This window comes from Sebastes fasciatus, chromosome 22, assembly GCF_043250625.1.
Source record: "Sebastes fasciatus isolate fSebFas1 chromosome 22, fSebFas1.pri, whole genome shotgun sequence".
Lineage (NCBI taxonomy): Eukaryota > Metazoa > Chordata > Actinopteri > Perciformes > Sebastidae > Sebastes > Sebastes fasciatus.
The window spans coordinates 9040747-9066143 of record NC_133816.1 but is presented as its reverse complement, the minus strand read 5'-3'; the positions used below and the strand labels follow the sequence as shown (position 1 = coordinate 9066143).

At 44.1% G+C, this 25397-nt stretch overlaps 2 protein-coding genes and 1 long non-coding RNA gene across 3 annotated transcripts; 2 read left to right on the top strand and 1 right to left on the bottom strand.

The window, feature by feature from the left end:
• The first annotated feature begins 1724 nt into the window (after window positions 1–1724).
• LOC141760321 (phospholipid scramblase 2-like) lies at window positions 1725–14295 on the top strand. Its single transcript, XM_074623002.1, has 8 exons — window positions 1725–1895; window positions 2404–2502; window positions 7754–8034; window positions 8866–8908; window positions 9068–9288; window positions 11140–11301; window positions 12314–12475; window positions 12592–14295. The coding sequence occupies exons 2-8, from the start codon at window positions 2490–2492 to the stop codon at window positions 12622–12624; spliced, it is 915 nt and encodes a 304-aa protein (XP_074479103.1). The 5' UTR covers window positions 1725–1895; window positions 2404–2489; the 3' UTR covers window positions 12625–14295.
• LOC141760328 (uncharacterized) lies at window positions 6362–7625 on the bottom strand. Its single transcript, XR_012592332.1, has 2 exons — window positions 6678–7625; window positions 6362–6453 (listed from the first exon to the last, which is right to left on the bottom strand). It is a non-coding gene; the product is annotated as an uncharacterized LOC141760328 (long non-coding RNA).
• Window positions 14296–14741: 446 nt separating the features above from the next.
• Window positions 14742–16931, top strand: LOC141761195 (uncharacterized). The gene has a single exon (XM_074624527.1). It carries the CDS (start codon window positions 14742–14744, stop codon window positions 16929–16931), a length of 2190 nt encoding a protein of 729 aa, XP_074480628.1.
• The last annotated feature ends 8466 nt before the right edge of the window (window positions 16932–25397 follow it).

The window sequence follows — 25397 nt, the reverse complement described above, 5'->3', positions numbered from 1 at the left end:
TATGGGACCTTTAACAAGTCTAGTATGTCCTCTGGGAGAAGGTGCACCAGTTGACAACCACAAAACAAAATAGCGAATAGCTATTTTTTAGATTTAGATTTATCTTTAAATAAATGGCCACTAGGGGGCAGAAGAACTCCAGACATCCAGCAGACATCCAGCAACATTATCATTTATTTGGAGTCTTGTTTCAGGACACCTGACACATGTAAGTCCAATATTGAGTGTCTTTCTGGCCTACACATGTCTAGCTAGGTCTTTTGGGAATTTCTTTGGGTTAAGGGTTAAATGTGGAGTACTACTTTAAATGTGATCTAAAGGTGCTAAAAAGCTCCAGTTAACCTAGGTGATAAGCTTAGCTAGGCTAATGTTAGCTGACTTCACCTGTTGGTGTTAATATAAACATATTAGTCAGTGTAGCTTCAATTTCATCCTAATTTTGATCTAGTTATATAATGCACTTTAGATTACAGTATAGGTTAGTTTATTCAGGTTTAATTCTGTTTAGTTCAAAATGTAGAAAGGAAACGGTTAGCTAAATTCACTTTAAAGGGACTGTTTGTAAGAATCAGAAATGCTTGTTAACAGCGACACCTGTGGCCGTTAAGTCAACGAAGGTCAGCGTCAGGTTCGCGCTTGTCTTCGCTCTACATAGACATGAACGAGCATCGCTCAAAACAGTGAGGCGACACACGTCAGCTAAAACCACAATATCACTCTATATTTCACCTGCTTGGCAGTAATGTTATCTGACCAGACGAAGGTCTCTCCATGAATCACTGCTGATCCTAGTGTTGGCTTTTTTACTGCTTCAGCCTCCCGACCGCGGCCGGAGGGAACAGGGGAGACACCGGAGTTTTGAGAACTCTCTCTTAAAGAAATAACCTGTGATTGGTCAAAGTCTGCCGTCACAGGCTAGATTTTATAAAGTCTGAAAACAGAGCCACGAGGAGGTGCAGAGGTCTAGTTATCTCTCAGAACACTTGAAATTACAATATGCTGAAGGTTATTATGGGATTTTTGCCCAATGATGCCAAAAATATACTGCCTACTGCCCCTTTAATTGACAGTATGTGCAAGTGCAATGTGCAATGAAAAATTATATTATTATATATTTGCACTAAATTTATTATTACTCTCGTATTTTTGTATTATTATTGTTGTTTTTGTTATGTATGTTTTTTTTTTTTTTTAACTCTATTCTTTCTTTGTATCATTATTATTATTATTATTATTATTATTTCTTTTCTTAACTTTATTTCAATTTTGAATGTTGAAGTTGTTTTTTTCTGGTGTACTTAATGAGTTTGTCTACAACCTCATCTACTTAAAAAATGGTTTAGAAACTATTGTAATTACGAACTGTAAATTGCATACATGAAAACAACCTTAAAAAAAGGGAAAAAATAAAGTATAAAAAAAATATAAAATGAATTGCCAGTATGTGCATGTCATTACTGGGGTGTTGTCGCCCTCTAGTGGTTGTTGCATCGTGTTTAACAGACCAACCCCCTCCCTCCTCTGCTGGATAACAACATGTTGCCATCTCCATGATGTAAATCCTCCTATGTGACAGCCAACTAGAGCTAGGACAAATAGAAACCTTGTAAAAAAGGTATATAAAACATAGTTTCCAGTTCCAACCAGATGGTAATTGGTGTGTTTAGTTTGTGCTTAATATAGGTCATATGAGGAGAATATCTGAGTAGAAAGGGGAGGAGAATATCTGAGATTTGGATGGGAGGGAGGAGTAACAGAGACAGCTCAGCGACGAGGAACAGGGAAGAAAACATTGAAAAGTGCCTCCTTGGCTCGGTGCTTGTGGCTTTTTTTCCACGTTAAATTAATTTGTTTTTATTATCATTTTTTTCCAGCTGTGACCAGCTGCTTGAAAGGTGAGATTTCTGCTTCATTTACATGTTTTTGTACTTGTTAATGTGTCATGGATTAGATGGTGTTATCAGGCTTTTACCAGACAGTGTGTGTGTGAGGCATAGAGATGATAACCAGAGAGGAGGGGCCATGCTGGGGAAAATATAAACAGTGTTTTTATAAACAATGTACTCCTGATGACTTTATAGGGGATTTGCATGTTTCAACTGGAAATTCAGCTTTATTTTGAAACTTCTAATAGTAATGGTAGCAAAATAAAAGCATGAAGAAGAGCAGAGGACCAAATGGAAAGTCCCTCTGCCTCTACTGAAACATCACACTCCCACATATAAATTCATGTGAGCTCTCAAACATGAAGAACAATTATTTACTGCCCTTTTATTTTCCACAGATTGGACTTGTGGACTATGCTTTGTTATGGTGTAAACATATACTTAATAAACCATTGTGGTGTGGTGACAAATAAGCAATCCATGTCTGTTTGTGTGATCTCTCTCCCCTCTCTTCCAGTTTCCCATAGAGACCCTGGGAGTGGACCGGGAAGTGTGACCTTCCTTTTACTCCGTGCCCAGAAAAGTCTCATCCAGCTCCTCGCCATGTCTTCTCCTGGTAAGCAGCTTAAACGCAACAACTAGGAAAGTGGAATAAAAACTAGATTTCTTTCAGATTTCCATCTTTAGTTTGACTTTTAGACAGAAAAAGAGAAGAATTAAGGGCTTTGATGGGGAGCTTTTCAAGAATATATTTCGCTTCCTCATTGGCTTTTTCCATTATGTCATAATTAGCTGAAATGATTCAATCTTAAAGTTTTCATTAGATTCCTGTTCACTGAGCATCATTGTGGAGTGAAATGACACCCTGTCCAGCCCCCAGGTTCCTTCAACGTCCTTTAGAAATGTTATCCTCCCCAAGGTGGTGAAATCTAAAAGAAATTCCCAGCATATTTGTATGAAACTCAAGGTGAAAAAACCTCTTCTGATTTAGCCCGTTGGCACAGCGTACTCCTCCCTCCGGATGGAAAAAGGGCAGTTCAGGAGGTGAAAGGTACCGTTGTCAGTGTGTGTACACGAGTGCGGCCTTCCTGCGAACATGCTGGTTTAAAATCTGAGTTTTGTTTCCTGCAAGTAGAGAAAGGAATGTGGAAAGAGGTGGAGCAACAACAAGCCTCAAAGTTCACAGAACTCATTACTCACGTCCTCTGTTAGTCATCAGCGCGCTTGATAGAAAGTCTTTCTGACTTTAATCCACATTTGTTTTGAGATTTAACAACATCGGTTCAGCCTTAAAACTGTATGCCAGAATGCTCACAACCTTATGGAAGGAAGAGTCTCAACATGAAATGGTTCATTGTCCTCTAAAACTGTTTCGCTTTTGGTTGTAGGACTGTCCTGCCATGCAAAACAAAAACCAGTTTGGTCAGCTACCAAACAAATCAGCCAGAATGTGGCACACAGATCCTCTGTAATTCAACACTAATAGTATGTTGATGACACTATGACACATTTCCTAACAAGTGAACTCAATAATAAGTGACATGTACAGGGGTGTGATAAACACAAGACAAAACACCCATCCACCCACAGGAAACAAGCCCACATCTACCGCACAGGCAGAAAACACATGCCTTCAGATTGCTTGCTTAGTTCAAACTACAGTTCATCTCCCAGAAAAGCATAACAGAAAAGCAGAAGCTTCTCACATTGAATGTTTGCCGGAAAAATGACTAATCGTTTCAGTATTACACTAGTTACAGATGAAGGTACAAATCACAGGATATGCACTAATACAAGATTAAACACTAAGTATTAGACGTCCCATATTCTGCTCATTTCAGGTCCATACTTGTATTTTGTGTTTCTACTAGAACACGTTTACTGTCTACCTAAATCTGCCTGTATTTACCCTCTGTCTGAAACGCTCCGATTTAGCACACACTGTAAAATGGCCTATATATTGTATATTTGTGACATCACAAAATTACGGAAATCCTGACAATTTATTTCAAATACACAGTTTCTGAATGCGGGCTATTTCTCCATGGACTGAGCATTTAATTCCATACGTTCACAGTATTTATATAACACTTAAAGGGACTGTTTGTAACTTCTTACACGTATAAATCAATCCGAGTCGGTGTCCCATGCGCGCTCGTGTGTGGCTACGCTGTTCAGACTCAGACTCCAACACAAACTACACGGAAGCATCAAAACCACAAAGTTATATCTAGTGAAGCCCGTCTTGTAAAACAGTGTTGGCCGCGGTCGGAGGACGGGGGGAGACCGTAGCTTTGGTCTCCAGGGCCGGAGTCTCTGCTGTACTCTGCTCCTCTGCCTGCCTGCCTTCACTCAGCTCGCTACACCTCACGTGCAAGAGTTAGTCGCTCTGAGAATATCTAGTGAATGTACAGTGGACGTTTGTGCAGAAATAACTGCTGCAGCTCCTCCAGACCAACAGAGGTTTTCCGTATCTTGTGAAGTAACGGGGCTCCGCAACGAGAAACGTTATCGTCTCTGACCGGGTGCTGGTGTCTCCCCTGTTCCCTCCGACCGCGGTCGGGAGGCTGAAGCAGGAAAAGCCAACACTAGGATCAGCAGTGATTCATGGAGAGACCTTCGTCTGGTCAGCTAACATTACTGCCAAGCAGGTGAAATATAGAGTGATATTGTGGCTTTAGCTGACGTGTGTCGCCTCACTGTATTGACGGATGCCCGCTCACATTCAGTAAGCTCGTGCACACGGGCGAGCGCGAGCAACAGGACGCTGACTTTCGTTGACTTAACGGCCACAGGTGTCGCTGTTACAACCAATTTCTGATTCTTACAAACAGTCCCTTTAAACTTGCTTTATAATGAAAAAGACATCAAGTAAATCTAAAATGAGGGATGTTGATAACTCTGTCTAGGAGAAAGATTATTATTAGGGCTGCAACTAACGATTATTTTCATTATCGATTAATTTGCCAATTATTTTCTAGATTAACCCGTCAATCGTTTGGTCTATAAAATGTCAGAAAATAGTGAAACATGTCTATCCCAGTTTCTCAAAGTCAAAGATGATGTCTTTAAATGTCAGACCAAAACCCAAAGATATTCAGTTTAATATGATATAAAACAGAGAAAAGTATGAAATCTCCATATACTGTATGAGAGGCTGAAAAACGCATTTATCTGCCATTTTTGCTTAAAAAATTACTCTAACGATGAATCGATTATCAAAATAGTTGCCGATTTATTTTTAGTGACACAACAATGCAGACACCTCTAACTGAGTGAACACATGACAGACAGCGTTCCACTTCATCACATCCTCTTGCACTTCTCTGTTGAGCCCACTTCCTTTTAAATTGTCATTTAAATACTTCTCTCTGTGATCCACGTATTATTTGTGACTCTTTTAAACTGCGTGTGAAGGAGTAATTCAGTAATCTCTAATTGCTTTAGGGCACTTTCACAAGCCAAAATTTAGTCCATTTTAATCGAAACTCTGGTGCGGTTCATTTGGGCGGTTGTGAACAGTAATCGTACTCTGGTGCGGACCAAAACAACTGGACCGAGATCGCTTTGAGAGGTGGTCCTCAGACCATTTCCAAGCAAACCTAAACGCAGGGTGCTTGCGTGGGCATTTGTTGAGATGGACACAGGTAAACGACAGGTTAACATGAGAGGACTGACCTGGACTTCTGCAGAAGTCCAATGTTTGCTTGACATCTGGGCCGAAGAGAACACACAGAATATGCAAAATAAAGTCCACAAAAAAAGTGACGTTTATAAAGTCATTGGAGATAAACCGGAGAAGGGATTTGTGCTCACAGTAGATCAGTGACGAGTCAAAGTGAAAACACTTCGACAGCAATATATCAAAGTCTGCGATTCCCTGCGTAGAAGTGGCAGCTCTTGAGACGAAAAAGATAAATTCGCTCCTCAGTACACGCCCCTCAGCAAAACGGACTATAGCTTGTGAAAACACCCTTAGACTCTCTTGAACCAAACTTCTATTATCATTTTAAAAGCATGTTTAGCAGATGCTCTTATTAGCAGGTATTGAAGTGCAGACTGTTGCTGAAATGTCAGAATAGTAGGGGAATGTTTTATCTTTATTATGAAGACAGACTCAATAACTGATGCACTTCAAACAGACAAACACGCAGAAATGTATGTAATCATGTTTAAAGGAAGACTTCCCTCTTATGAGACGATATGAAGCAACCAGGGTGCAACTAAAACGAAAGTAAACTGCCTGTTGAAAACCTTACTGATTAGTCTAGTTTGCTCTGGTCAGATAAGTCTGCAGCTGTTGAACTCATGCCCACATAAACACTGTTATCTGGTAATCGTGCTGTTTAAAAAGCTATTTTTAAGCAAGTATTTACCATGAAAAAATGACAAAAACCACCAGTACTATTTGTACTGTTCTCTGTATGTGTTTTACTTCCAAAGTGTTAACATAAATAAACAGCCAGCCAAACTCCTTTTCAAGAGCCAGGAAGTGAGCGTGCTTGCTCCTTTAATGACTTCTTTCACAGCAGGTCAAGTCAAGATGACACATTGAATTGGAGTGAAACTAGAAAAGAAAATACAAAAGATGTACTTAATGAACTGCTATTACAAAAACAGGTAAATATAAATAACCTACCATTAACTTGTAAATGCAATAGGTATATAAGCGGTAAAGTTGTCTTATGAGCATTAACACATAAAGTTATTATATTTCTACAATCTTAGAAAAATGCCCATCAAAGTCATTAATATCAATTCTCAAGCATGTAAAGAACATATATCACTTACAGCCATTGCTTTCTGAGGGATTCATATGCAGGATTACACTGGATTCAACATGAGAAACTATACAACTGCACCATGTTCTTTCTGTTTTCAGGTCTCCTCTATACTTCCTACTTCCTGTTACCCGCTTCCTGTTTACACTATCTTTCCAGCCTTCAAAATAAAGCTCAACAATCTTTTCTGAGAATAACAATACAAACACATTTTTAACAATCAACTTGGTCTTTTTAGCATTGCACTCAGGGCAGAACACTCCCCGTCTGGCATTTACTGGTGCCACTCAATTGTTCGTACTTGAACTTTTACTTTCTTTTGGCAAGAGCAAGACAACATCAGAGATAGGCCTCAAGAATGTCTTTAGTTTGTCACGCGATGTTGTCCTGACCTCGATTTTGCAGACCTGTCCATCACTGCTCGGGAGAGTGGAGGTGACAAGACCCATTGGGCACTCGTTGCGAGGCGCTTGACTCTGTTTTAGCAGCACTATGTCTCCAACCTCCAGGTTCCGACGTGCTGTGTGCCACTTGCACCTTGGCTGAAGAGTATGGAGATACTTGCTTCTCCATCGTGGCCAAAACTCATTTGCTAGTGGCTGCACCTGTTTCCGCTGACAATTGAAAAGATCCTTTTCATAGAAGCTGCCGGCTGGAGCAGGCACACCTGGTTTTTGGGTTAGGAGCATAGCAGGCATCAGCAGCATTGGAGAAGAGGGATCAGTGGAGACAGGGACTACAGGTCTCACATTGACAGCTGTTTCAGGATCCACTAGTTTGAAAGACTCATGTGTTTCAGGCTGGTGTGGTTTGTGAAGGAACTCTGGTCCTGTAAACCACATGGTGTCAGTGAGTGTTGATGCAGGTACAGACCTGTTGGCGATCCAATAGTTTTGCTCATCTCTCTGGACCTCTGCTTGCATGATCTCCAGAAAGGTTTCATCCTCGAAAGACAAGGCAGGTTTATTGTCGTTCTTTGTTCTGAGAAGTAACCCTGTGTGTGTAGCTACTGTAATAAACAATACAAATTCAGTGTGTGAATAAATTTGTACAAGTTTGAATAATATCATTGTCTTTTTTTCCCAGGTTACCCAGGCCCTTACCACCAGGCACCCTATCCCATGCCCCAGCCCGGCGGCCACAGCGTAGCACCTTATCCAGTCCCTCAGGGAGGTTACGGAGACCCCAGTCAAGACCCTCCACCTGGTTTCAACATGAACTACAATCCTGGCCAAGCTCCTGTCATGTATCAGCCCAATGCGATCGGCCCAGGCCCAGTTCCAGCACCGGAGTATGACCCCCGGATCTCGACGGCTCCGGCTGTGGTTCCTGTTGGGGTGCCACCGGGGCTGGAATACCTCACACAGGTAGGATCGAAAAATTACAGTTCCAAATTTTTCCTACAAGTCTTTATCTTGAACTAAGATGGATTATTCACGCACCACTCCTTCACTTCTGGAATTTGATCTCTCTCTGTCTCTGAGCTGGGCAGCTGGCGGATAATGACGACTCGATTAATAGAAATAAAAACGATAAGAAGCTACACTTGAGATCAGCTGAGGGTGTACAGTGTAGCAACCTTAATACATACTGTAACATCCTGTTGTTTAGCGGTCTAGATGGAACACTCTTAAGTTCCTCATTTGCCATCTTTCACATGAGTTTAAGGGGAAATAAAACGTCATACATAAAATGTAATAATTTACCATTTATGTACATGTACTGCGTAGTTTATTGTACTTCTCTAGAGCTGAATTGAAATCCATTACAGAGTACAAGGGTCAATTACATTGGATAGACCGTTAGTAATCTGTCTTTAGTTTGTGCACTTTTAAATCCAATGTTTTTCATTTAAAACAATGTAGTATGACCACAGTCATCAAAGCTTTTTTTAACTTGTAAAGATCACATTCAGCGTTGTTCTCTCTAAAAACAGTAGCTCAGTAGGTTTTCTTTGTGTACATACTACAAGAACAACATTTACTTTTGCATCAAAAAAGCAAATAAAAAAACCTTTGTGTACTCAAACAAAAAAAGGTACAGGGGAGTTTGCAGGTAACAAGACTCATCGTGGTTTTGTGATATTTCATAAGTTGCTTTGTATTGCAAACAAGTCAAATTGTCCCTTTGTGTTTGCAGCGTTTCCCCTTGTTTTAAGAGGAATTGTTAACTGTTAACTGTTCCTCTTTTGGTTTTAGATTGACCAGATCCTGATCCATCAAAAGGTTGAACTCCTGGAAGGTGAGGCACATTATGTTCATCCATTCATATGTTTTTGGTGCAATATTGAACTTTAAACCTCTCACTATAAACCATAATGATAAAATGACACCTGTCCTTTAAACTCTTTGCTTATCTCCACTTTGTTATTTCCCCCCTGTGTTCTTTCCTCCCGCCCAGCATTCATCGGGTTCGTGACTAACAACCAGTATGAGATAAAGAACAGTCTGGGCCAGAAGATCTACAAGGCCAAAGAGAAGAACGACTGCTGCACCAGGAACTGCTGCGGCTCGCTGCGCAGCTTCGACATGAAGATCAAGGACACCAGTGACAGGGAGGTCATCCGTCTCATACGGCCTTTCCGCTGCGTCTCCTGCTGTTGTCCCTGCTGCCTGCAAGAGGTCTGTATGTGTGTGTGTGTGTGTGTGTGTGTGTGTGTGTGTGCAGGTGTAGGTGTCAAGAACAGTTTTTAATAGCATCCCTATCATATTGATTTACCACACCAAAACAAATATTGTACTAATTCAACAGTCCATTCAGCTCCAAATCGCCCTGAGTACTCACTCTGACAACGTGTCCCATTATTAATGTTGTTAATATTTAATCATTTCAGTCATCAGAGTTTCTGATGGAGAAGAATTAACTATTGCTATTACAGTTCATTCATAGTTCAGCAACAACAACCTTTGGAAATAACAGAGTCCCCCCCTCCAAAAAAGGAAATAAAAACAGCCAAAGCAAAAGTCCTTATTCTTTAAAGAGACACTTCTTGGTTTTATTTGTCCAGATTTTGAGATTTCTTCTGCCAGCTCGATACAATGTTTATTCGTGGTGCTCACAGCATTGAAAATGTCATTTTGAAAGATTCAGCTACAACGTGTCTTTCCAGACACGATGTCCTGGCTACTCTGGATAATCAGTTTTAACCAGAACTATTTTCTACTGAACATAAAGTCCATATGAAAACTGTTGATGAGGTGTGTAGCGGCGTCATTGTGTCTGCAAAGAGACGTTGTTGTCGAGATGGATATCTCAATATCCGGGCGAAATGTAAATCTATTTGCATGTCTAGATACCCATAGATGTAAAACAGTAGGTGCGACATTACGTCATAACTAATGGAATAACTGCCCGCCATCTAACCTGGGTATTGTTTACAAATGCCACTTATGGGCAGCAACTGGTTATCATCTGTTCAGTACCAAGAGACCAGGGAGGCTGACATCACTCTCCACACGTCAGTATAGAGTAGATGAGAGATACATTTTTTTACTTATGGGTCAACTAAAACTACCAAAAGTCAATGAAATGAGTAACTTTACCGTTATCTACCAAGCAACAGACCAGCTGAGTTCTTTGTCAAAGGTATTGCTGATTGCCAGCTCAACAGCATTGATCTGTTAATTAAACAGACGTTGTTTTAATGTTTTCTACTCTAACTTGGCTCAAAGGTAACGTTATAACAAAGTTACTAATATTACCCCTAACAGTTGAACGCTAAGCAACTGATTCTATGCCAATCGAGTGTAAAGTAAACAACATGTAGCATGATTTGTTCTCTTGGAGCTATAATAATCAAAATCTTAGCCTTTGGGGTTAATTTGAGACAGACACAGTTGTCTTACACTCATTACTTTAAATAAAAAACAGTATTGGTGTATTGCAGTATTGGTATTGGTATTGGTCATTAGAACATGTCACATCTATTGTTTTATATTCATGTAGATACACTAAAAGTACATAAGAAAGCCAGCCCTTTAACAAAAGTGGATCCCTTCAGCTTGTGTTACCGTTGAGTTTCTGAGTGGCGCTTCGGTGTCTTTGTGCACCGGTCTGCTCAGGCAGGGGGTTTGTTGAGACGATGAATGGCCCTTTGTCTGTCCAAACTGTCTCCTAGACTCCCCCGGTCCTCTGACATCCCTCCACCTCTGAGACCGCTCTCTCTCTCTCTCTCTCTCTCTCTCTCTGTTTAATCACATCGTTCCCATTGGCCCGAACCCAAGCTGCTACACTCTCACATACTGCACCTCTGTCTCCTGGAGCCATGTGAGATGTATTACCTGTGTCATGTGGTGCCACAATGGAGCAGTCAAGAGATTCACTTATCAATCCTGCTGTGTCACGCTAACGCTAACCGTGATGTTTTTATTTATAGCCGTCAGGCATGAGGACAGCTTTTCAGCTCTCTGGGATGGCTTTCTAATTTTTGTGGCATGTTGGTATGTGTATGTAATTATGTATGTGGCCCACAGATGGAGGTCCAGGCACCACCGGGCACCACCATAGGCTACATCAAACAGGACTGGCACCCTTTCTTGCCGAGGTTTTCCATCCAGGGAGCCGACAAGGAGACGCTGATGAAACTGGAGGGGCCCTGCTTTGCTTGCAACTGCTGTGGGGACGTCAACTTTGAGGTGAGGTTAAAGGATTGTTGTGTTAGAAGAAGGTCAATACCACTTTTGTATCTGTCAATTAGATATGAAGCTACAGCCAGACCTTTGAACCGAGCCAGGCTAGCCGTTCCTAGTCTTTATCATGGATGTATAATAAGACCTGGATACGGTGGCGCCGCTCAGCCTTGCTTCCTACGGCCCAAAAAGCATTTTCCCAATAGACCACCATTGTAAAAGAGACGTCTGTAAGACTGTTGACAGGGCACCTCCAACTGCAAATAAGGTCAATTATGACTCTTTCTATTGGGATTTTTTGATCCACAGAGGGTTTATATTTGTAAAACTTTCCTCGAGCCGAGAAAAGCGATTAAAAAAACCTGTGACGTCATCACAATGTAAAGTCTATGGGCCAAGCAGGCAAACATTACTTTGCTTATTCAATGGGCCGCATACCCAGAAGTAAAGCTAGAAAATTAGCATTGGAATGAATAGGCACAATCTTGGGTACCGGTATCCAGTTCTTATAATACACAAAGAGTATAGAAGCAAACAACAGCCACTATGCTTATTATATTTATAATATTTCTATTGTTCAACACAGGACATTTTGGTAGAGACATCAAATATGACAATAGAATAGAAATAATTTAGTTTTACTTTTGTACTTTTACTTTGTACGCAGACGTTTTACTGGCGTCCGGTAGTCGCTCAGTCCAAAACGGAGGAAGTGTAGCTCTGCTGCAGGGACGTTGATGTTGCAGTGGAACGAACAATTGACAATCACCTCTTGGAAGTATACGTTCTTTGTAACACATCCATGGTCTTTATGCTAAGCTAAGCAAACTGCCTGCTGGCTGCAGCTTCATATTTATCCTACAGACATGAGAGTGGTTTCAATCTTCTCGTCTAACTCTCGGCAAGAAAGCGTCAGTTCCGGTCCAAGTTTGGCCATTTTTGGGAACACCTCAACATCATAGTATAGTGAGGACGCTAAAACGCTAAAACGTCTTTTGTTGTTGTTATTGTTCCGCAGCTGAAGGCCAAAGACGGCGACAAGTCCATCGGTCGCATCAGCAAGCAGTGGAGCGGCCTTTTGAAGGAAGTCTTCACAGACACAGACAACTTTGGCATCCAGTTCCCGCTGGACATGGACGTGAAGATGAAAGCCGTGCTCATGGGAGCCACCTTCCTCATTGTAAGACCATTATTCATTAGTTACCTTGAATAACACCAATTTGTATTCTTTGTACACTTGTTGCCTCGTTCTTATCAGGGGAGGAATTAATTCCCTTCTTTGTTGCCACTTTGCAGGATTTCATGTTCTTCGAGAATGTCGGGGAATGAGAGGCATGAGAGCCAGTTCCAGTTTTGCATTCTCTGTTCGTGTACTTAATTTTTGTATTAGTTTTTTTAAAATCCTTCCATCGCCAAAATTCCAGCCAAAAATAGCTAGTGAACTCTTTGACTCCAGATGCCTGCCAAGGATTGTTTTTGAAATCTGTCCAAACTTAGCGACTGATAACAGGCCGCCATGTTGCCAATGTTCTTTACACTCCATACAGTTTGTAGTTTTATCTCCTTTAAATGAGTGAATGTACCTCCAGTAGAGATTTAACCCCTCCCAAAGAAAGCCAACCTTTACCCCCTCAATGTCTTTTTCTTTATCAACACACGTGTATGAATGTGCTTTAATGCTACACTGGCAATAACATTCCATATTTATGCACTATGTTTGTCTAGTATATGAAGAAATCACAATAGGGATCATTAGCAACAGCAAACAAACTGTCGTTATTTAGCCTATTCATAATGTATAGGGAAGTGGTGGTTGTGTTCGTCTTTTAGTCGAACTTGACACATGCTGATAGTATTTACCAAAGTGCTCTTTCTCTACCTCTCAGCTGCCTTTTCTATTCCTCAAAGCCCTCTGTCTTAAACCCTGGTGTACATAATCTAGCGATACTGTAGAACAGGCTACAGTGCAAATGCTCTCATGCTCCCTCGGTGGTTCAGTGGTTGCCATGGAGAGTGACACCACTGCCAAACCTCGCCCTCCCAATTTCTCCAGATGCCACTGCCTTGAACATGTGCCAGTGTGAATGTAGGTTAATAGAAAGAAAAGAAAAAGCAGAAGTTGAAGTTAGTGACCTCACAGTGGTGGGAAACACCCCCCCCCCCCCCCGTCAGTGGCGGGTTCAAGGAAACGGATTTTCTGTGAACTCTCATGTGAAATGTGGTCTGTTTTTCAGCTCATTTTGATAGCTGTGTGCTTAAGAATGAGAGGTCAGGTTTATGTTTGCAAATGTCGCTTGTTTGCTGTTGAACGCAACTCTCTGCTCTGTATTTAATAATCGTTTTCACTGTTCTCCAAAACTTACCAGAAGCCAGAAATGGTGGAAGGTTAGGCTTGGGGTTAGCAACCCCAACTTGTAAAAAACCTATACGCTACAGAAACGTTGACAACAGAAAGACAGAATCAAAACCTGGTAGAGGAGGGTTCCTCATTGTGACGGAGTAGCCGTCACTGACTGTGGGCAGCGCACACACATCACCTCAGGCCACACACACCAACATTTCTCCTTTGCGCCGCAGGCACACACACACACACACGCCAAACATTTCTCCGCTCCCTTCCTGATTCACTCCGTAGTTAAACACATCGCGACATATCCCTCTCCCCTAAACTGTTTATCAGTAGTGCGACCAAAGGTGCACACTTGATTGTTCTGCTGTTTCCTATACGCATATATTTACACAAACATTATTCTCACTCACCAGTTGCTGAAACGCTGCCTGTCCATCCTGTCATGTCCCATTCATGGGATTGACGAGCAAACAGGGCCGTAACAAATCCCCCCGTTATAAAGGGTGCCCTCGCGCGTTTTTGAGATAATGTGATCAGTTTAAATATGTTTATTATTTGAAATTGTGATTATGTTGCAAATTAACTTGTTTTGGTTGGGGGGGGAATGTTTAGACAGAGGTATATCATTTATATGTGGGATATGCCTGGGTTGAAGGGACTATGGATATCTTCTATGATGAAAGATGATGTTAATTGTTATTTTTCTGTGTAAAGAATACGCCCAGGGGAGGGGCTATTGGTTTAAAAGGGGGTCATCTTGGCCACCTGAGGGAGTCTGGTCTGGAAGTGTTGACAGAGAAGGTCACACTCAGACACTCAGGAAGGTAAAATATAGATTGTATTGTTGGATTGTTTTTGCCTATTCTGAAAGAAATCATGGAGTTATTGAGGAACTCGATTTTCCGTACTATTTGCTGTTTTGTACAGAGCTTATTTTCTATTTTTCACTTTTTGTAAATAGTAAGCAATGATTGCACTTTGGGAGGCCGGCATAATAAAAAGGGGATTAATACAACGTTTTCCGACTACGCCAGTGTTTTTCATGTTGCACGGAGTTTTGACATAGAACCCCGCGACATATGGTGTCAGGAGTGGGATGGCTAGTCGGAAGGACATAACCACACAGGAGCGCACAGGACTGCGTTCCCAAGGGCAAGGGCAGTCAGAGGAGGGCGCGGCCGCCAGCATGGACCCAGCTGGGGAGACGGATCATACTACGTCGTCCTCAGAGGAAGATGAGGAGGGGAGCAGGTACAGAGAAGATCTCATAGCACCTGCAGCTCCATCATCAACTGGGGGGCCAGGAGAAGAACTACTGACAATGATGAGAGAATTTATGACAGCACAAAATAGGAGGGAGGAGGGCCTGTTAGCAGAGATCCGAGGCCTGAGATACGCTGCTCCTACTCCAAGCACGGTGACAGCAAGCAGTCCAAGAATTGATCTGCCGACGCCAGTACCCCAGCGTGGGCAATGGCAGGCACCAACAGAGACGTTCTCTCCTATAGCAACAGCTATAGACTATAACAGCAGCCCTGAGCATCCAAGACCAGGGTGGAGACATTACAACGAGCCCAAATTATCCCCGTTTCAGATGGGGGAGGATATTGAGAACTATTTGTTACGTTTTGAGCGTATTGCCAAAACATGGAGATGGCCGGAGAATGAGTGGGCATGCAGACTCGTTCCACTGCTGTCGGGGAAGGCATTGAAGGCCTACACCATGATGGATGAGGAGAGGGCCCACTGCTACAACGACCTGAAGGGAGCACTGTTGACCAAGTTTGACATCTCTCCAGAGACGTATCGGCAGCGGTTCCGGTCCACAGTGGTACCACCTGGTGAAACCCCCACAGAGACCTACCACCGCCTGAAGGGTCTCTATCGACGCTGGATTCGGCCAGAGCAGCACACCAAGGAGGAGGTCGGTGAGGCCATTATCCTGGAGCAGCTACTCCGGATACTCCCCCCTGAAGTGAGGACCTGGGTGAAGGAGCATGAACCAGAGGGTGGACTCTCCGCTGCCAAGCTGGCGCTACAGTACCTCAACGCTCGGAGAGGAGGACCAGCTGCACGTTCCTACAGTGCAGCCCCCAGACCTACACTTCAGTTACCCCAGCCCCGGCCTACGAGGAGAGAGTTTAGCCAGGAACCACCAGGTAACTTCAGCTCGGCCCTAAACCAACGAGGACCCGGTAAGGACTTTGTTTGTTTTTATTGTCAACAGCCAGGGCACAAAGCTTCTGTGTGTCCCATACGCAAAGCTAAACTCACCTGCGCTTGCTATGCTCCCCGGCCTGAGGTGGAGGATAGTGAAGTGAGGTTACAACGCTACAAAACTGTGACGGTTAATGGCCAGCAGGTTACTGCTCTTTTGGACAGTGGTAGCTTCATGTCGCTGGTGCGGCAGGATCTGGTGCCTGTAAACAGTGTGGATTACAGCAGACAAGAGGACATACTATGTGTTCATGGGGATAAGCATCCTTATCCCACAGCTGAATTAACTGTTACCATTGATGAACAGTCTTACTTGTTGACTGTTGGGGTGGTTGCAAAGTTACCTGTTGCTGCCCTCTTGGGTTGGGACTTACCTGTACTTCTGGACTTGCTGCAGGAGAACAGGCCAGTGGAAACTGACACTGGGCAGAGGGGGGAAGTTAATGTCACTGTTTCTTGTCCTGTGATCACTCGTGCCCAGGCGAAAGCTGGGGTCCAACCGCTCCCAGACCTTCACCGTGGTCTGTGTGAGGGTGGCACTCAGGGGCTAAGAAAAGAGGAACCTTGTGCTCATCCTTTCCCAGACTTTGACAGTAGTCTGTTCGATGGTGGCACCAAGGGCCCAAGAAAATCCCGTCGCCAACGCCGCTTTGAGAAGCAGCTGAAGTCAGCAGAGCCCAAAACAAAGAGTACACTGTCAAATGAAATGTGGGCAGTACCTGATGATATTTCTGTGCTACAGAGGGGGGATACAACTTTGAAACATTTGTTTACTAAGGTGGGGGAGGCAGCAAAGGGAGATTGTGTGGGAAGGGAAAGGTTTATTGTGGAAAAGGATGTGTTGTACACTGTTGATAATGACCATAAACGCCTAGTAGTTCCTGCTAACTGTAGGTCACTCGTCATGCACCTAGCACACACACTCCCATGGTCTGGACACCTTGGCCGCCACAAAACATATCTGCGCATCAGTTCATGCTTTTATTGGCCCTCCATGTACACAGACATTCAGAAATATTGTGCCACATGCCCAACATGTCAAAAAAACATGCATTGCCCGCAAGTCTGACCGAGCTTTTCTGCAGCCACTACCTGTTATCTCCACTCCATTCCGCAGGATTGCCATGGATATTGTGGGCCCGTTGGTGAAAAGCAGTGGTGGACATCAGTACATATTGGTGGTGTGTGACTATGCTACTCGTTTCCCAGAGGCTTTTCCCCTGCGCACGATCACCGCTCCTGCTGTGCTGCGTGCATTGGTGCAACTGTTCTCCAGAGTGGGAATACCTGATGAGATCCTGACGGATCAGGGAACAAACTTCACCTCCAGGTTGATGCAGCTCTTCCAAAAGCAGCTGGGCATCTCAGCAATCAAAACTACGCCATACCACCCACAGACTGATGGTCTGGTTGAAAGGTTCAACCAGACATTGAAGAATATGCTGCGGAAGTTCGTGGATGATACTGGCAAGGACTGGGACCGTTGGCTGCCATTCCTGCTCTTCGCCTATCGTGAAGTTCCCCAGGCATCAACTGGTTTCTCCCCATTCGAGCTGCTTTATGGCTGGGAGGTACAAGGACCCTTGGATCTGCTCCGCAAAGGCTGGGAGACACCTTCCACCTCGCAAGACGACAGAGGGGTGGTGTAGTTTGTGCTGGAGATGAGGGATCGGCTGGCAAGGTACCAGGAGGAGGCAGAGGTTAACCTGCGGGAGGCCCAGAAAAGCCAAAAGACCTGGTATGACCAACAGGCCCGGCGCCGTGAGTTCCAGCCTGGCCAAAAGGTTTTGCTGCTTCTCCCTTCATCCAACAGCAAGCTCCTAGCAAAATGGCAAGGGCCGTACCTCATCACCCGAAAAATGGGTCCGGTCACTTACGAGGTCCATCACCCAGACAAGAAGAAACCCAAGCAGACCTACCATGTGAATCTCTTGAAAGAGTGGAAGGACCGGTTGATCCAGGTACCAGGGGAGGTTCTGATGGCAAGGAAGGTCGACAGTGAAGAAGAGGTGGAGATGGGACTGGAGACCCTTACTACACCAGCTGCTCCTGTGTTGGCACATCTTGAACCAGGACAAGTTGCACGGCTCCTACAGGTCTTCAAGATGACGCCGTCCTTATTTGCTGCCAGCCCAGGGAAGACAACGCTAGTGGAGCATGTCATTCGCCTCAAAGATGGACGACCAATTCGTCAACGTCCCTACCGTATTCCGCAGCAGCTGGTGGGAAGACTGCAGCAGGAGGTGGAGGAGATGTTGAAACTTGGAGTGATTGAACCATCCAACTCAGAGTGGTGTAGTCCGGTGGTCATCGTCTTCAAGAAGGATGGCTCCCTCCGAATATGCATTGATTTCAGGAAGATCAATGCCATCTCAGAGTTTGACGCCTATCCCATGCCAAGAATCGAGGACTTGCTGGAGAAGATCGGAGCTGCAAAGTACATCACCACCCTTGATCTCTGCAAGGGATATTGGCAGGTGCCACTGGAGGAGACAAGCAGACCCTACACGGCGTTCCGAACCCCAGCTGGACTCTACCAGTTTACAGTGATGCCATTTGGACTACACGGAGCACCAGCCACCTTCCAGAGACTGATGAACAGAGTACTCCAGGGTTGTGACAACTGCAGCGCTGCATACCTGGATGATGTGGTGATCTTCAGCAACACCTGGGTAGAGCATGTCCAACATCTATCACTTGTTCTGGGAAGGATCCAGAAGGCTGGGCTGACACTCAACCTTTCCAAGTGTGAGTGGGCGCGAGAGGAGACACGGTACCTTGGTTACCAGTTGGGACGAGGGGAGGTACGGCCACAAGTGGATAAGGTGGAAGCTATCCAGAACTGCCCTCGACCACGGACCAAGAAGGAGGTACGGTCCTTCCTGGGATTGATTGGGTGGTACAGGCGATTCGTGCCACAGTTCGCGACCATTGCAGCCCCACTCACAGCTTTGACCCGCAACGAACACAGGAACCCAGTAACTTGGTCAGATGACTGTGAAACAGCCTTCAGCACCTTGAAAAAACACCTGTGTTCTTCTCCCGTCCTCAAGAGTCCAGACTTCAACAAAAGATTTCTGGTACAGGTGGACGCATCGGCAGTCGGCCTTGGAGCAGTCCTGGCCCAAGGGGACCCTGGGGACGAACACCCGATTTTGTACCTCAGCCGCAAGATGCAGCCACGTGAGACCAGGTATTCCACTGTGGAAAAAGAGGGCCTGGCCATCAAGTGGGCACTGGATAGCCTACGTTACTACTTGCTTGGACGAGAGTTTGACCTGGAAACTGACCATCGGGCTCTCACCTGGATAAACACCATGAAGGATCACAACAGCCACCTGACTCGATGGTACCTCTCACTGCAGCCCTTCAAGTTCTCCATCCGACATCGATCCGGCAAGGCCAATGTGGTGGCAGATTACCTTTCCAGGTTGCCGCACATCGCCAACCTCCGGGAGGAGGGGGATGATGTGACGGAGTAGCCGTCACTGACTGTGGGCAGCGCACACACATCACCTCAGGCCACACACACCAACATTTCTCCGCTGCGCCGCAGGCACACACACACACACACGCCAAACATTTCTCCGCTCCCTTCCTGATTCACTCCGTAGTTAAACACATCGCGACATATCCCTCTCCCCTAAACTGTTTATCAGTAGTGCGACCAAAGGTACACACTTGATTGTTCTGCTGTTTCCTATACGCATATATTTACACAAACATTATTCTCACTCACCAGTTGCTGAAACGCTGCCTGTCCATCCTGTCATGTCCCATTCATGGGATTGACGAGCAAACAGGGCTGTAACAAATCCCCCCGTTATAAAGGGTGCCCTCGCGCGTTTTTGAGATCATGTGATCAGTTTAAATATGTTTATTATTTGAAATTGTGATTATGTTGCAAATTAACTTGTTTTGGTTGGGGGGGGAATGTTTAGACAGAGGTATATCATTTATATGTGGGATATGCCTGGGTTGAAGGGACTATGGATATCTTCTATGATGAAAGATGATGTTAATTGTTATTTTTCTGTGTAAAGAATACGCCCAGGGGAGGGGCTATTGGTTTAAAAGGGGGTCATCTTGGCCACCTGAGGGAGTCTGGTCTGGAAGTGTTGACAGAGAAGGTCACACTCAGACACTCAGGAAGGTAAAATATAGATTGTATTGTTGGATTGTTTTTGCCTATTCTGAAAGAAATCATGGAGTTATTGAGGAACTCGATTTTCCGTACTATTTGCTGTTTTGTACAGAGCTTATTTTCTATTTTTCACTTTTTGTAAATAGTAAGCAATGATTGCACTTTGGGAGGCCGGCATAATAAAAAGGGGATTAATACAACGTTTTCCGACCACGCCAGTGTTTTTCATGTTGCACGGAGTTTTGACATAGAATCCCGCGACACTCATCAAGAGGAAATATGACACTGTGTGATGAAAGCCACAAAGTCAAGGAAGTCACAGAGCCGAAACCCCTTCTGTCAACCAGAGACATCCGGATTGGAACGTGGAACGTTAGGACCATGTATGAGACCGGAAAGACCATGCAAGCAGCAGCAGAAATGAATAGATACAACCTAGACCTGTTGGGAATCAGTGAGACAAGATGGATTCAATCGGGACAACAAAGACTGATGACAGGAGAGCGGCTACTCTACTCGGGCCATGAAGAAGACAAAGCCCCGCACACAGAGGGAGTCGGTCTTCTTCTATCAAGAACAGCACAGAGAGCCCTGATTGGATGGGAAGCACATGGTCCAAGAATCATAACAGCTTCTTTTAGAACTAAGAAGCAGAAGATCAAGATGAATGTGATACAGTGTTACGCACCAACAAACGACAGCAACGATGAAAATAAGGATGACTTTTATAACAGACTGCAGAGCATCCTGGAACAGATAAAGGGAAAAGACATCAGTATTCTCATGGGGTACTTCAATGCAAAGATCGGAAGAGACAACACAGGCTACGAAGAAGTAATGGGCAAGCAGGGTTTGGGAGAGATGAGTAAGAATGGAGAGAGATTTGCAGACACCTGTGCCCTGAACAACCTAGTCATAGGTGGAAGCGTCTTTCAACACAAGAGGATTCATAAAGCAACCTGGATATCACCGGATGGCGTGACAGAGAACCAGATCGACCACTTCTGTATAACCAGGAAGTTCAGGAGATCACTTCAGGACCTACGGGTGAGGAGAGGAGCAGACATAGCATCAGATCACCACCTGCTAGTTGCCACTCTGAAGCTGAAACTGAAGAAGCACTGGATGGAAACAACAACAAAGAGACAGAAGTTCAACGTCCGCCTTTTGGAAGAGACACAGAAAAGGGAGGAGTACACGCTGACTCTGAAGAACAGATTCCAGGTATTGCAAGATCTGGGCATGGAAGAAGACATGCAAGACCAATGGGAAAAGATAAGAGAGGCCGTCACAACAACATGTCAGGAAGTAATCGGACTAAAGAAGTGCCAGCAGAAAGAGTGGATATCAGCAGAAACTCTACACAAGATAGAAGAGAGAAGACAGAAGAAGGCAGAGATTAACAACTGTCGTACAAGAACAACCAAGGCAAAAGCCCAACAAGAATACACAGAGGTCAACAGAAAGGTAAAGAAAAGTGCGAAGAAGGACAAGAGAAATTACATCGACGGCCTGGCTAAAGAAGCAGAAGAGGCGGCAGCAAAGGGAAACATGAAAGAGCTGTACGACACCACCAAGAAGCTGTCCAGCAAGACCAGACAGACAGATCGACCAGTGAAAGACAAGGAAGGGAAGACGATCACAGAACTAGAGCAACAACAGGAGAGATGGGCAGAACACTTTGAAGAACTTCTGAACAGACCTACACCACCTAACCCTCCAGACATTCAACCTGCGGAGACGGATTTGCCCATCAACTGCGGAAAACCCACCAAGCTGGAAATTAAAAAGGCCATCACACAATTGAGGAACAACAAGGCAGCAGGACCAGACAACATTCCGGCAGAGGCGCTGAAGGCAGACATGGACACCTCCGTAGAGATGCTGCACCCACTGTTTCAGAAGATCTGGGAGAAGGAGGAAGTACCAACAGACTGGCAAGAGGGCTATCTGGTCAAGCTCTCCAAGAAAGGAGACCTGAGCAAATGCTCTAACTACAGAGGAATCATGCTTCTCTCAGTGCCAGGAAAGATATTCAACAGAATTCTCCTGGAACGAATAAAGAAAGCTGTGGACCCACTGCTAAGAGACCAGCAAGCAGGCTTTCGGCAGAATAGATCATGCGTGGACCAGATCGCAACTCTCCGCATCATAGTTGAACAGTCATTGGAATGGAATTCTCCGCTATACATCAACTTCATAGACTATGAGAAGGCATTTGACAGCATTGACAGAAGCATCCTCTGGAAACTACTTCGATACCATGGCATTCCAGAAGAAATGGTCAACATAATCAGGAACTCTTACGCAGGGATGACCTGCAGAGTTATCCATGGAGGACAGCTCACCAGAAGCTTCCAAGTGAAGACCGGCGTCAGGCAAGGCTGTCTACTGTCCCCTTTCCTCTTCCTCACGGTTATCGATTGGATAATGAAGACCACAACAGCACAGAGGAGAAACGGGATCCAGTGGACACTCACAACACAGCTAGACGACTTAGACTTTGCTGATGACCTGGCTTTGCTGTCTCACAGCCGACAACAGATGCAAGAAAAGACAACAATACTGGCAGACACATCATCACAAATAGGCCTCAACATCCATAAAGGAAAAAGTAAAGTCCTCAAGGTCAACACAACCAGTGAAGACTCAGTGACCTTGGAGGGAACAGCACTGGAAGAAGTAGAAGCCTTTACATACCTCGGTAGTGTCATCAATAAACAGGGCGGAACGGATGCAGATGTCAGAGCCAGAATCGGCAAGGCAAGGGCTTCATTCATACAACTAAAGAACATCTGGAGCTCCAAAGAAATCAGCCGGCGGACAAAGCTCAGACTCTTCAACTCCAACATTAAACCAATACTCCTCTATGGTTCAGAGACGTGGAGGACAACAAAGACCACAACAACAAAAGTACAAACATTCATAAACAACTGCCTGAGGCGCATCTTAAACATCCACTGGCCGGATACCATCAGTAACAATGATCTTTGGCAAAGAACAGGTCAAAAACCTGTTGAAGAAGAGATCAGGAGAAGGAGATGGGGATGGATTGGCCATACACTCCGGAAACCCGGTACCAGCATCACCAGGCAGGCCCTTAGATGGAACCCACAAGGCAAAAGAAGGAGAGGCCGGCCCAAGAACACCTGGCGCAGGGACCTTGACACGGACATCACACAGAGCGGGCTGACATGGAAACAACTGGAGAGGAAAGCCCAGGACAAAAGACTCTGGCGGACTGTGGTCAACGGCCTATGCTCCACAAAGGAGCGAAAGGCTTTGAATGAATGAATGTTCTCGCGAGATAAACATGGGTGTTGCCTCCCGTGAGGCTCGGTTGCCACTAGTACTCTCAAATGCAGCTCCGTATCTAAATGTGTCCTATATACTGTATACACTACCGTCAGCCTCTGATAACGAAAGAGAAAGTACTCAAAGGATGGGCAGTACATTTATTGCAATTATTTGTTCATTGTTTCAGTTTGATGTTCATCTGCAGCACTTAAAACATGTTCTATCTGCAGCTGGCAGGATCTGTTTCCTGCATTTCTACCAAAACTATTTTGTTATTGTCTTGTGAATCACATTTTTTACAGAAACAAAATATATACCCTGTACTTCAGAAATAAAACAAAATGTCATATTAATCCACTGTCATGGTGTCTTGTGTTATCTGCTCCACTGATTGTCCAGGAAAGTTTTGGGATGGCCCTCGGAAAGTCTAAATGTGGATAAGATTATATCCATGCCCTACTTCAGCTGCAACAAAAAGCAGACAAACCTCCTCTTCCCTGATCACATATTGATCATACTGCTCCACCCTCTGGAAAAATGTGGGAAATACAAGCAAACTATTTCTGAGAGCATGTCTGCACATGTCCATCCACGCCTCAAAGCTCCCGGGAAATGACTTATAACTGTAATTGTCCTCCCATATTATGTAATCCTACTGTATGGTTCTTACTATACGGGGATCACCAATTCAAAGCCCGAGCAACTGGTTGTACAAGTTGACCTGAAATTCTGCTGTGGATATATTTACACTAGTACATCTATGTACACAGTTTTCTTAAGTCACAAAACAAGTATGCTGTGTAAAGTAAACATGGAAAATGACCAACAGACTCAGCAGAGTCCATGACCTCTCTCTTACAACAAGAGAGCCAGCACGATTAGCTAGCTGACCAAGTGGCTGCTTCTTAGCTACAAGTTAACTCCAATCGACATGTTTATCGAGTTTAAATGTTGTTAAATATACCTGTGCATTAAGTAAACTCACTAGTTGAACCCCTGTTTTCCTGTTATCCTGCAAACGTGTTGTTAGCCTCTAACTGTCAGCTAGCAGGTAGCATCTAGACACAACACAAACAAGTTGTAAAGCTCAGCAGCCCACACATTGAGCTTTGTTACCATGTCATGCTTTAAGGTGAATTACACAGCTTGTCGGTCACGAAAAATGTGTTTTGCATTAGTTCAAACCTGATTACAGCTTGCTAACACCAAGCTAACATGGCTAATGAGCTAGCACGATTAGGTAGCTGACCAAGTGGCTGCTTCTTAGCTACAAGTTAACTCCAATCGACATGTGTGTCGAGTTTAAATGTTGTTAAATAGATCTGTGCATTAAGTAAACTCACTAGTTTTCCTTTTATCCCCACAAACGTGTTGTTATCTTCTCTTAATGTCAGCTAACTGTTAGCCAGCAGGTAGCATCTTTAGAGACAATACAAACAAGTTTCAAAGCTTGGCAGCCCACACATTGAGCTTTGTTACCATGTCATGCTTTTAAGGTGAATTAGACAGCTTGTCAGCCACGAAAAATGTGTTTTGCATTAGTTCAAACCTGATTACAGCTTGCTAACATGGCTAATAAGCCTTCCACTACCATTTCAAGAAGCCTGATGAGCTTGCTGACTCTTTTTTAGCTACAGGTTTACTCCAATTGACATGTTTGCAACTTGTTAAATATACCTGTGCATTAAGTAAACTCACTAGTAGAAACCCTGTTTTCCTGTTATCTCTGCATAACGTGTTGTTAGCCTCTAACTGTCAGCCAGCATCTAGAGACAATACAAACAAGTTTTGAGCTTTGTTACCATGGCAGCTTTAAGGTGAATTAGACAGCTTGTCAGCCACGAAAAAATGTGTTTTGCATTAGTTCAAACATGATTAAACCTTACAGCTTGCTCACCTGTAGCTAATAAGCCTTCCACTACCACTTTAAGAAGCATGATCATCTAGCTGACACAAGTGGCTGCTTGTAAGCTACAAGTTAACTCCAATCCAAATGTTTGTCGAGTTTAAATGTTAAATATATCTGTGCATTAAGTAAACTCACTAGTTGAACCCCTGTTTTCCTGTTATCACTGCAAACGTGTTGTTATCTTC

Bases quoted from the DNA above. Each gene is read 5' to 3' on its own strand.
- LOC141760321 (XM_074623002.1), top strand. The intron at 8,035-8,865 runs GTAGGATCGAAA...TTTTGGTTTTAG, and splicing joins GGCTGGAATACCTCACACAG to ATTGACCAGATCCTGATCCA. The intron at 11,302-12,313 runs GTGAGGTTAAAG...ATTGTTCCGCAG, and splicing joins GTGGGGACGTCAACTTTGAG to CTGAAGGCCAAAGACGGCGA.
- LOC141761195 (XM_074624527.1), top strand. From the start codon at position 14,742: ATGGCTAGTCGGAAGGACATAACCACACAGGAGCGCACAGGACTGCGT.